The sequence below is a fragment of the Toxorhynchites rutilus genome, chromosome 1, assembly GCF_029784135.1.
Source record: "Toxorhynchites rutilus septentrionalis strain SRP chromosome 1, ASM2978413v1, whole genome shotgun sequence".
Classification (NCBI taxonomy): Eukaryota; Metazoa; Arthropoda; class Insecta; order Diptera; family Culicidae; genus Toxorhynchites; species Toxorhynchites rutilus.
This window is the reverse complement of record NC_073744.1, coordinates 9876489-9889306: the sequence shown is the minus strand read 5'-3', so window position 1 is coordinate 9889306 and position 12818 is coordinate 9876489. Positions and strand designations below refer to the sequence as shown.

At 42.5% G+C, this 12818-nt stretch overlaps 1 protein-coding gene across 4 annotated transcripts in view; it reads left to right on the top strand.

Annotated features, from left to right (window-relative positions):
• The window catches only part of LOC129771659 (dedicator of cytokinesis protein 1), an 85090-nt gene that overhangs the window by 55292 nt on the left and 16980 nt on the right, over nt 1-12818 (top strand). For all 4 annotated transcript variants that reach the window (XM_055775562.1, XM_055775547.1, XM_055775540.1 and 1 more), the window contains exons 2-5: nt 3574-3685; nt 3751-4183; nt 4258-5903; nt 5965-6496. In XM_055775562.1, the coding sequence (XP_055631537.1) occupies nt 3574-3685; nt 3751-4183; nt 4258-5903; nt 5965-6496 (2723 nt within the window). The remainder of the gene's footprint in view (nt 1-3573; nt 3686-3750; nt 4184-4257; nt 5904-5964; nt 6497-12818) is intronic.

Genomic DNA, 12818 nt, shown 5'->3' with positions numbered 1-12818 from the left:
CTCAAGTGGAACTTTTCAATAGGGCGTATCGATTTTAGTAAGAGAAATCTTTGACAAATTATCTATAAAACTATGAGTCGTACCGAAATAGTGTCCTAGAAATAGTTTTAGAGTATTGATGTTTAAATGTTAAAAAAAATATACACTGAGGAAAAATAGTTCTTAACATTAATTTGCAATATCTAAAATATGATTTTTTTCATTTTTTAATAGTTTTTTTTTCATATAAAGTGGAAGTCATGAAAGAAAATTTAGGAAAAAAATTCAAGATGGTAAAACTATTTTTGACGAACTTTGCGGAACGTCAATTTTTTATGAATATTCGTAACATAGAATTTTTGTATTTTAACAATCAATTTTAGCCACAAAATATGAATCCTGATGTGACTTAAAACAAAAAAGTTCCTTATCCACCTTCTCCTAAATGCAGCCATTCTCGAGATATTATTAGGTGTACCGGTAAGTTTCTTCGGTTTCACAACAGATGGTGTAACTTGATTATTATTCCAGTGAATCAAATTTCTGAACATTCGTTGGAAAGCTACTGTCATTGCGCGTCTTTTTCAGTATATGTCAAAAAGTTGAAGCGTAAACAACATAGTTTTTTGCCACTTCGAATATGTCGAATTTCGTACCAACGAGTTTGTGTGTTTTTGCGGGGAGTGTTACTTCATTACTTCAATATGATGAGAAAAACTGCGCAAAGTCATCGCATTTTGGTGGAAGTTTATGGTGACCATGCTGAGCGAACGTGTCAGACGTGGTTTGTACGGTTTATAAGTGGTAATTTTGACTTGGAAGACGAAGAGCGTTCCGGACCGCCAAAAAAGTTTGAAGATGAATAATTGGAGGCTTCACTCGATCAAGATCCGTCACAAACGCAACAAGAACTTGCATATATACAGCAAACCATATCCGATGGTTTAAAAGCAATGGGAATGATCCGAAAGATAGGACATTGGGTGCCGTATGAATTGAAGCCACGAGACGTCGAACGTCGAACAGAATAAAGCATTGATTTTTGAAAAAAAAAACACAGTAGGGGAAGGGTGGTAAAGACGGACACCAGTAAAAGTGATTTTTTTTTTCGTGAATCTCACAAAAAAATATGAATCGATAGTCTAGGTTTCTTTTTATAATTAAAATTGCTTTTGAGGCAAATTTTTTGCAAAATCAATGTGTCCGACATCTTTGAAAAATAAGAAGCATCGAGAAAGACGGACATTTGAAGGGCAAGATGGACACTAACCGAAACTTCAAGCTTATATACTCGATAAGTTTTGGAGGTTTTCAACTAGGTTTCAAAAATGATCGAACAAAAAGGTCTAAAAGACTAAAATCAACTAAAAGGCCTTGTATATTTTTCTAATTTTTTCATGTCTAAAATAGTTTCCGGCATTCGAATGACAGATTCGGATTACGTTTTAAAGCCGGTCTGCTGATTCGTCTATGATATCTGGTTGCTCTTGCAAACGTACTTAGTGAGCATTTGTTAAAAAAAGAAGGAGGTGATAATCAAATGGAGTGTCGTCTTACCCGACTTTATTAGTATTCTTTTAGCATCAATATTTCTGGAGTAAAAATGAGAAAACATACCGCTGATTCGATTGAATAGAAGGAAAGAGATGCTAAAATACCTAAGTAACGAAAAATATCCTTATTTCCTTATTTTCTGCAGATGAAAATTTACATCGAACTGTTCTTTTCAGATCACTTTTATGTTCTTATTAAAGATTTTGACAAACGGCCAGCAGGGTGTACACAGTGAGTGTCAAATCAATTTATACACTTTATTGCAAGTTTGTACATAATTCAAATTTAAAATAAAAATGTCTTTAGCAATTATATATAAGTGTCCATGAGGGTGCCAATGAAAATGGTTATCTTGAATTTCAAAAAGTTACCCCATAAAAAATGCTCACATTACCCCATAAAAAATGTTCGAACAAATACCCTACGCAAAATATCAGCTCAATTGGACCTAAGGGAGAGTGGCTCAAAGCGGTCAAAGTTTGAGTTTTTTTGAAAATCGAAAGATCACCCAAGGGGGGAAAGAAATGGGAGTTTTCTAAAAAAAAAATTTGATACAAAATGTCTTAAAATTGCATGAAACGTCGAGATCTAGTGTCATATCGAAAAAAAAATTGTCAAAAAATGGCCTTCTGGGACGAATGAGCTAATATTTTGCATAGGGTATATTATCGTGCAAATCAACATTTCGTAGTAAGTTCCGAATGAAAAATCGAGATAACTATTTTTATTGGCACCCTAAACCATATTTTTCGTTTCGTATTCCGAAAAAGAACTAAGTTCCAGAGTGCCGATTTTTGACAATTTTTTTTTTCGAGATGGCACTAGATCTCTACGTTTCATGCCATTTTAAGACATTTTGCATCAAAAAATTTTTTTGGAAAACCGCAATTTTCTTTACTCCCTCGGGTGATTTTTCGATTTTCAAAAAACTTAAACTTTGACCACTTTGCGCCACTCTCCTTTAAGTCCAATTGAGCTGAAATTTGGCATAGGGTGTTTTTTCGAGGTGGTGAACATTTTGTATAGGGTAACTTTTTGAAATTTTAGGGTCGATTTTTCCCATACATTCATTGGCACCCTAGTGTCCATCTTTCCCGACCTTCCTCTATATTGAACTGCAAAAAACGTTGCGGAATAACATAAGTTTCAAAGATAAAGTCGAAGTCCTGTACGTTTTACCATCAGTTCTTTTGTCAACCGTTGCTTAGTATCGCCACACGACCGTAAATTCGTTTGTTCGTTCGAAATCTTTCATTAGAGGGATTAAATTAGTAAACCATATGAAAGTTAGCGTTTTTCTCGTTCCCAATCATGAATGTGTTATAGTTGATTACCCGTGCACGTGACTAGCAGCGGTTCAATGAAATGCTAAACGGACTTCGATAGAAGTGAAGATGTGTATCGTACAAAGAATCCATTCTGCACCGCCTCAGTGAACTACGACTTATCAGTAAAGTGCGATTCACATACAACATCTACGTCACGTTCACGTTCCGTTCCGTCACGTTGCGTTAATTATTCTTCCAAGCAGTTCTTATGCAAACATTCACATAGACCGGCAACGGGAACTTTGACTTGCCGTTGCTGGTGTATGTGAATGCTTCAATAAGAATAATTGACGCAACGTGACGTGACGTGGATGTTGTATATGAATCGCACTTAATCCGATTCATCCGATTCTGACCTGCAGCAATATATCGTTCTGTTGCACTCAACCTGTCGAAAAATTAGATTATTCAGATAAATGCGAACATACACACTCTGCGAGAAAAACCTTCTCATGTCCGTTCGAAAATACAGCTCGCTGGTGTAGAAATTCACCGTTGATGAGCGTGTTCCTGTTGGTGCGAGTGACCTCCACACCCGGTAGTACAAATCATCGAGATCAATCGAATTAGTTCCAACTGCTGGAAGTGGAAGCTGAGCGTTATACTCTCCCCTATTCACAATTCTGACGGGGAGAGTTTTTTTCTAGGGCGCAATTTGCAAATACGAGTGCTAATGTTCCCCCCTCTCTCTCGGTATTGTAAATTATTTCAGCGAAAGCAAACTATCATGAGTCCAACAAAGAGCACAGACTGGAGCTGGACGTGGGCGACTCGGTGGTCATACTGCAGGAAGCAGCCAACTGGTACTACGGATACAGTAAAAGGTGAGCGTTGCGCGTACAATGTCAACTTCTACCGAATAATCTCCACTTTTTTTCCCATTCTTTAGCCGTCCACAAGTGCGGGGGATCTTCCCCAAGTGCTACGTTCACATCGTCGAAAGCCGCACGACGGCCAGGGCCGGCTCGCTGGTGATCGTTCGCAGCGAAATCGTCGATGAAATCACCACCGTCCTGCGCGAGTGGCAGCACCTCTATCGGCGGTTTTACCTCCAGATCCATCCGGACTTCAAAGCGATTCGGCTGAAAATGCTGGAGCTGATCCGGCTGCGATCGCAGCTGCTGTCCGGGAATCTGCCGGTGGACGAAATGAAGGACATCAAGCTGAAGGCGACGTCGGAGATCGACACCGGCAACAAGATTTTGCGACTGGATATGGTGGTTCGGGACGAAAGTGGTAATATTTTGAACATCGATCGCACCTCGACCACGCAGTTGTACGAGCATCATCTGATCGCGGTCGATCGGATCAAGAGGGCGAGTGTAAGTGCACGAGCGATGGTGGATTGGTGGATTATGTCAGCTTGATAGGTGTTTTTGTTTTCTCTCTTCCACAGACTTCAAATAACAAGAACCGCATCGTGGAAACGATGAATCGCCACTCGCACAACCTGCTGCTCTCCGTGCACAATTTTGTGTGTAGGTTGTGCGAGGACACGGAGATACTGTTCACGCTGTACGATGGGGACGAGATGAAAGCCATCACGGAGAACTATGTGGTCAAGTGGAGTCGACAGGGGGTGGCCGCCGACTTGGACCAGTTCAACAACATCAAAGTGCTGTTCACGGACCTCAGTGGGAATGATCTGAGCAGGAACCGGATATTCCTTGTGGCGTACGTGGTACGGGTAGGGGCCATGGATGGGAAAGATACCGACACTCGGCGGAGTAGTATGGCCAATTCAGTGGGGAGTTCAAGCTCTGGGAAGAGCAAAAATCAGCTAACGAATCAAATGAGCGTTCCGGCCAGCCCCGGTGGGAGCTCAGCGGCGGGAGAATCGTCAACTGGGTTGTCTGGCCATGAGCAACAAATGAGGAGACCATTCGGGGTGGCTACTCTGGATCTGAAGCCGATTATAAAGCGCTCGGAGGATTTCAAGAGCGATACCCAACTAAAGATGCCATTCATTCCATGTGAGAAAGAGTCACTCGAAAGTACCCTGAGGAAGCTTATCACCAACAAAGATCTAGCCGATAAGAGTGATTCGGCCATTTGGATCAGTGTGGATATTTTGCACGGGGATATCAAACAGGTCAAGGAGGAGTATCCCCATCTGGTGCTGGGTAATGTGGCATTCGCGCGGAAAATGGGCTTCCCGGAGGTGATCTTCCCTGGGGATGTGCGGAACGATCTCTATCTGACGCTTGTGTCCGGAGAATTTTCCAAAGGGTCCAAGAGCAGCGACAAGAACATCGAAGTTACAGCGGTCGTTTGTAACCGGCATGGGGTGGCCATTCCAGGGGTTATTTGCTACGGAGGCGGTGGTTCTGTCCTGAACGAGTACAAATCGGTGATCTACTATCACGAGGATAAACCGAAGTGGAATGAAACATTCAAGATCGATGTGCCAATTGAGGAGTTTAAGCAGTGCCATTTGCGGTTCACCTTCAAGCACCGCAGCTCAAATGAAGCCAAGGATCGTTCGGAGAAACCCTTCGGGTTATCCTTCGTCAAGTTGATGAACGACGATGGGACGACGCTTCAGCACAAAAGACACCATCTGCTGGTGTATAAGATCGATCATAAGAAATTCGATCAGGACTCGCAGTACAATTATCTGCAGCTGCCGGCGCTGGGCGATGAGTTAGTCAATTCGAGCGGGGGGAAACCTTCGATCAATGGGTTCAGTTTGGCTTCGAAGGATAGCTTTACGATCGAGACGAATTTGTGCAGTACGAAGCTGACGCAGAACGTGGACATTCTGGGTCTGTTGAATTGGTCCTCGCGGAAGGAAAAGATGGAGGAATCGCTTTACGCGCTGATGAACGTGAAGGGGGAAGAGGTGGTCAAGTTTCTGCAGGACATTTTGGATGCGCTGTTCAACATTCTGGTACTGAACGAGGATCCGCCCAAGTATGACAATTTGGTGTTTAAGTGTTTGTTGCGTCTCATCGAAATTGTGTACGATCTAAAGTATCAGCACTTCCAGTCGGTGTTGGATCTCTATATTAACGAAAGCTTTTCAGCTACATTGGCCTACGAGTAAGTTTATTTATATGGTGCGTAGAGCGATGGTTGATTTTAACTTTCTGTTTTGTGACAGGAAACTAATCAATGTGGTGCAGACGCACATCAAGAACGCGATCAACAATGTCGCGTGCGATCGATCGAGTTCGCTCAGCATCTACGCCGTGAACGAAAACGACGAAACGCTCTTCCGGACGACCAAATATCTGCAGTACATCATGAAGTTCATCATCCGGTCCCGGATTCTGTTCTCGGACCTGAACCAGGGGAAGGATCGTGAGCTGTTCGAGACCATGCTGGAGGATCTGCTGGAATCGTTCATCGAGCTGATTAAGTATCAGAGCGATTTGTTGAAATCGCAGGGCGCTCTGCTGAAGTACCTTCACATCATTGCTTCGGATCTGATGCAAGTTTACGATCCGATCAAATTGAGCCAACGAATTGTGGATATCATCACCAATGTTCCTACGGGTCGTTTGAATCAGTCCAAAATGACCTGCATTAAGGATGTGGTGGATTCGAAACTGTTCAAGTTGCCCCAGTGCAGGGCCATTCTGCTGCCGGTCTTCTGCCGGCAGATAAAAGACAAACTCGAGAGTAAAGAGGAGGTAAGTGTTTACTGGTTCTGCCCTGAACCACAGGATTGTTGCATGCGTTTCAATGTTTGTGAACGTTTATGTCATGCACCAGAAGAACGAAACCAAAATAAGCATCACATTCTACTCTCTTCATCATCAGCCCCTCATCTGAAGTCTGAATCTCCTGAAGTTCTTTCTCATATCTGTTATGTGTTCGTTTGTGTTGTGTTGATGCCTTGTCGCGTGCGCCGCGTGCTGTGCGCCTGTGTCTTGCGTTGTTCTCCTGCCCGTGTTAATGCGAATGCTCTTCTCCTGTTTCACTGCATCCGTTCGTCTTATTCCCTCTATTTACAAACAACGTCATCGTCATCGAGAAACTGCTGCGTCATTTGATCCCGAATGAGCGATTCACACTTCATCACCCCTATCACTACTGTTTAGCACATCATGAACCAACCGTCGACACTCGATAACTGGGTGCTTGTGTTTGCTATCATCTCATATGCTCATTCCTTCCCCATAACCCGTACATTGTCTTCCTAACATATTGTGATTAATAAAGTTCGATTCAGTTCAAATCTAGACGCACCGCGAAAAGTAAATTTGGCGCTGCCAGTGGACGGTTTTGGAATACAGTAATCATTCGATAACTGAATCTGGGGTGGCATTTCGCATTTCGAAACGAGTAACTCGTAATTCAAACTCGAATCGAATTGATTTTAGTATTATGTATCTTTTTCGAGTTTATATTTTCAGTGTATTAGGTTTCGAACAAAATTCGCCTCGAAGAGAGATGTCAAATTTTTGGGTTCGTAAATTGCAAATAACAATGCCGAAAAATAAATTCAAGTTGATATTATATTAGAGAGCACGCTTATTCCCCAGAGGCGGGAGTTAAGGGATAAAAGTAATTCTCTTTCGCTGGGTGAAAATGAGTAAGTTTGTCTAATATACGTTTTCGACAAATAATTATTCTTTTGTTTTAAGGTTTCGGTAGCATTTCAGGCTTAGCCGAGAAGCATTTAAAAATATTTTGGACACAACCGTGTTCCAACCAACTTTCGGAAGCACTGCTATTCCAGCTTTGAAATTAGCGGCCGCATTGAACCTTTTGGCTAGTGGGTCGTACCAAATTAATGTAGGAGGAATCTTTTCACTTGGTATGGCTAAACCAATAGTTTCATCAGTGTTAAACGAAATGATGCCACTTTTTGTAAGAAATTTACGCGAAAAATGGATCGAATCGGATACAACATCGTTTAATGAAACAAAGCAATATTTCTTCGACAAATTCGAGATACCCGGAGTAGTGATGGAACTCATATACCCATTCTAAGGCCTACGGAAAATGAACACATGTACTTTTTCCACTCCGCAACTTCCCGCACCAGGGTCCTTGGCTTATTAGGTGCTTTCTTCAAACTGACCCTTAATTTGTGAGAAGTCCTCTTCGCATCAGGGATATTCAGCAAATTTCGGGCGAGATCTGAATGTTCCTCCATGAACTCCGTCAAATGGTTCTCTTGAGTTGTTGCTTATTGTGTTTCTTTGTGATCCCGTAGTGCGATGCAACATACTAAAAGTCAGTCTTCAGAAAACAAACGCAGCGCTGCGCTTGAGTTTAATTTTCATCAGCGCGCGTTCAAATCAAACCCGTATTCTCTCTTGGTGTGAAGTGCAAAAAATTCATAAACCCGACAGCGCAAAATGCACAAAATTCAGATGCTAAACATCCCTTCTCACTTATGTGATTGCGCGCCTCATTCTATACACACACACATACACATCAAATACTAGCGCCCGCTTTGTCTTCGCTCGCTCTAAGCAAAGCATAAAAACAACAGCGCGCCTCCATGCGAGCCGTATACGCTTTTATGAAGAAAAATATCTCAACAGAGTGAGCAATCCAGATTCAAGCGCGCAGTATAGAAATACGGCGCAAAATTCAGCGTAAAACTCAGCGTAAAACTGGGTGCAAAAACGGCACTGACAACAAAACATTTCATCTGTGTTTCGGAGCATGCTCATTCGCCAAAGCGCATGTGTACACAAGGAGTGGGAACTCAACTGGGTACAAAAATCTTGTTACACATCAGCACCGGGTTGCATTCTGAAGACTGCTAAAAGTATTGTTTTTATACTCACATACTGGTACAAATAGACGTCATAACCAAAGGAAATAAAATTGGAATTTTATATGATGTAAGGTTTAGTATTAAAATTAACGTTTAACTAGCAATTTCCCATACGCCGATCAACCATTTCTTGTCGAGACATTTGCGCACTTACTCTGCGCGCTTACTGTTCTCTGTTTGTAACACATGTCGTCTTCGGGCAGAATGATATCGATCGGAATCATTCCGGCTATGACGCAAACCGCCTCCGCAGATATAGTTCTATAACCGCACGATACTCTCATCGCCATTATTCGGTATGTTCTAGTCAGCACCGTGCGGTTTTATTGGCATTCAAGGGCTGCTGCCCAAACTGGACAGCCATATCGGAGTATTGACGTAGCTACACTGACCAGAAGGCGTCTCTTACAACTAGGCCCCGCATTATTCACCATAACTCTAGTTAGTGCCGCGATGACTTTGGCCGCTTTCGTGCATGCGTATCTTTTCGTTCCTGTAGCAAGCTTCAACCTCAGCACACCATCGTCCATCCCGTTTCATATCGTTGGACCTGAGATAGAGCTCTGAGGGATACCCGCTGTTATACTCAATGACTCCTGTCCCTTCTCTGTGACATTAGCCAGAACCCGAGTTTGAAAGTAGCCTTTTAGGATCTTGCGCACATAGTTCGGTACCTTCATTCGGTGCAATGCTTCGGCAATAGCTGGTGCTGTTGAGATCATTTTTCACGTCAATCGTTATTATAGCGCAATATCGATTTCCGCTTTTTTGGCTGCTTCGGCAACTAACAGGATGGCATCCATCGTGGATTGATATTTCCGGAACCCGAACTGCATCTTCGAAAGCTCGTCATCACTTTCTGTGCACTTCGTCAACCTGTTTAGAATGATCTTCTCCAACAGCTTTCCGAGGGTATCTAGTAGGCAAATAAGCATATACGAAGAGGGTTCCCCTGGCGGCTTTCCTGGTTTCGGTAACAGTATCAGTTTCTTCCAAATATCTGGGAAGCATCATTCATTCAGACAGTTTTGCATCGTTGCTCTGAAAAGGTCTGAATTCACTTGGACCGCGGCTTTGAGGGTCACATCTGGGATTCCTTTGGGGCCAGGTGTTTTATTGACTTTTATTAACTTTCATAGCAGCTACATACGGAGATTCCGTTTATTTTAGCTATCACGCACCCTTCGTATTCATTGGGGATTGGGTATTTTCCCATCTTCGTTAGTGCAGTCATTCTAGCTTTATCGGTCAACCAGTTCCCGTTATCTGGAGGTACTTGATACGGCTCTGCTATGGTTTCTGATGCGACTTGCCATAGCAACTGTTGAGCCGTGTCGCAATGATTTAGGTTTATCTGCGTTAACTCCATTTAGTTATTGCAGCCAACGCCATTTTGAAGACCGGACATCTCGGGCACCCTGTAGCGTTATCGGTTTCTTCTTCTGTCGTGCAGAGCATGCATCTTGGAGTGTCCCTGTGTGCATTATGTACCAGGGTAACTAAAAGAGCGCCCACCTGAAATGATTATCTACACCCAAAATTGATTTTTAGCTCATGTTTTGTCAAAATATCATGACTCACAAATACTGGTAAGCATTTGTATAATATACATGGTACAGCAATAATAGCAAGATTAATACGAGCAAGCGAAACAAAAGACAAATAAGCTTTCCGCATACACCCAGGTTTTTTTTACGCAGGGGATACGTACCTCGTAAAAAAAACCGCGTTAATTGGAAAATCCGCGTAAAAAAAACCGCGTTAATTCGAAAATCCGCGTAAAAAAAACCGTGTTAATTGGAAAATCCGCGTTAATTGGAAACTCCCCGTGTAACGCCCGAGCGGTCTGGGGCACTTTTCTTTTTTGTTCTATCGAGAGAAACAACTGTTCTTCTCGATGTTCAACTATCAACTCCTTTATTTTTTTCTCTCTAATCCTCGATCCCTCTGTGAGGATGTACAGAACTCTAAAAACGTTAGAACTAACTTACTGGCTACCTGCTATGTGTAGGGAATTTTCAACTTGCACAGTATGGAAAATTCCATCGTTCCTGTTGGAAAATCCTTGTTTGGATTCTCCCCTATCTTCAGTAGGAATCTTTCTTATTGTAAATACTTATTCATATTGAACTTATCTGAGATGTTCTATTCGTGGGAGAGGGTCACTGCACCCGTAAAGAAAAAAAGGTCACACAAAAATCCTCTTGAGAATCGTGATGGGGTGCGGCATACGCTCTGAGGGAGCATGAAAGGGAGAGATATGAACTGAGAGAGAGAAGTGATGTTGCTCAGGTTTACGCGCAAAAATCGCGCTTATTTCATTCCTAAATGGGATTGATGCTATGCATGAATTTCATTGTGTGTGGCTCTCGACGAGCGGACTTAAATACATGTACATGAATCTTTCTTCCCCCAGCCGTTATGTGGGGTTGGATGAAACTTCGTTGCACACGAAGGTCGTACGGAGGATTTCTGCTTCGCAGTGGTGTGCTCATCAACCCATTCTTGCACAAGCTTTATGCTATCTCGAGATACTTCTTCTTGCACTTGCAGATTCATCAGCTAGCGACCCAGCTTGTATTTCTCCTGGAAATGCTTTCTCTGCAGCGCTAATTGCCTCTGTTCCAACTCTAACTGCTTCTGGTCTAATTCTTTCTGTTCTGTCAGGCATTTGCGTTGCAAAATCTGTCCTCCGACTTGACGTGGTCGTTCCCATCGAAACTGGCCTAGGCGGTGGTGAACAACGCGGGCAAATTGAGTCTGTGTTCGCTACAGATGCATCGAACCTGGCACATAGGTGCGGCACTAATATCCGTCAATAGCACTAAGTTCCGTCATATGGTCTCAGGAAGCATGAGGGACAGATTTGATATTGCTCAGTTTTTTTTACGCGGTGACCGCGTTAATTGGAAAATCCGCGTAAAAAAACCGCGTTAATAGGAAAATCCGCGTTAATTCGAAAATCCGCGTAAAAAAAAACCGCGTAAAAAAACCTGGGTGTACTTTGCCACACACACGGCCCAGACCGAGATAGATATTGTTCTCCTTCATGCGCTACTTTTTTTTTTTTTTTTTTGCTGAACAACTGCTGAAGCATCATTAGTTATGTGGATAGCGTGTTCGTGTAAAATAGCTTTGCATTCCAGTCGGCCCTGGTTCGATCCCCAATGACGTCGTATGGACTTTTTTTGGCACAATCCCAAATGAAATGAGAAAAGAAAACAGAAAAAGATGTCTACTCGCATACATACAAACAATTTTTAAGCTTTTAAAACAGCTCATTATTTGCGCATTTGACTCTCCAGCACACGGAATGGCATCATTTCTGCCAAAGATGTTTTCTGCCAACGCTTGTTTGGGTGTAGAAGTATTGTGTAACTTTGAGTGGTTGTTCTAGTGTGCAAGGGGGAAAGAAGAAGCGAATGACTGTCAAACAGCTCAAAGTCTCTATAATCCATTTCAATTCGAAGACATGTCGCCATCAATCGAGCAGAAGCCGCCATCACTCGAAGAAATGTTGTAATCGCTCGAAGAGCTGTTGCAATCGCTCGAGGAAATGTCGCCATCTCGAAGAGATGTCGTCATCACTCGAGGAGATGTGTCGCCATCGTCCGAGGACATACAGCTAACGCTCGAGAAGATGTCATCGCCATCGCTCAAGGGATGTTGCCAGCGCTTGGAGGTGTAGATTTCTTGCTTCCAGATTTGAACTGAATCGAGCCAAAAGTGGGCTCAAATTAACTTGGGATCCAGTTTTTTTTCATCGCCAGTTTTTCCTCAATTATGGTAAGAATCTGTCATAGAATCTAAACAATGTAGCTCCATTTCCGTTACCATCCCTATCTAATACTAAATCACTCTTTGTTTTTCTTTGGGAGTCCTCATTTATACTAGACATTCACTTTCGCGATCCATTTTACAACTAGCTCCCATTAAAAAACCCTCATCGATCGTAACCTCAACTAATATATCCGGTGTTGGAGTTGTTCTTGTTACTAATTGTTCGCGTTAGCCAGTAATGTATTACAAAACAAAAAATCAAACGCTAATTTTAACAAATGTATTTTTATTCCATCTCTCCCCCCACCACACGTGATATTCCATGTTCCTGATCCCTCGGTCGAACGTAATGGTACAAACATCCACTCCAAAATGTATTCCATATATAACCTCCATCTTTGCAACTGTTCAATCCTGGTGGTCGGACACTTCCGGAA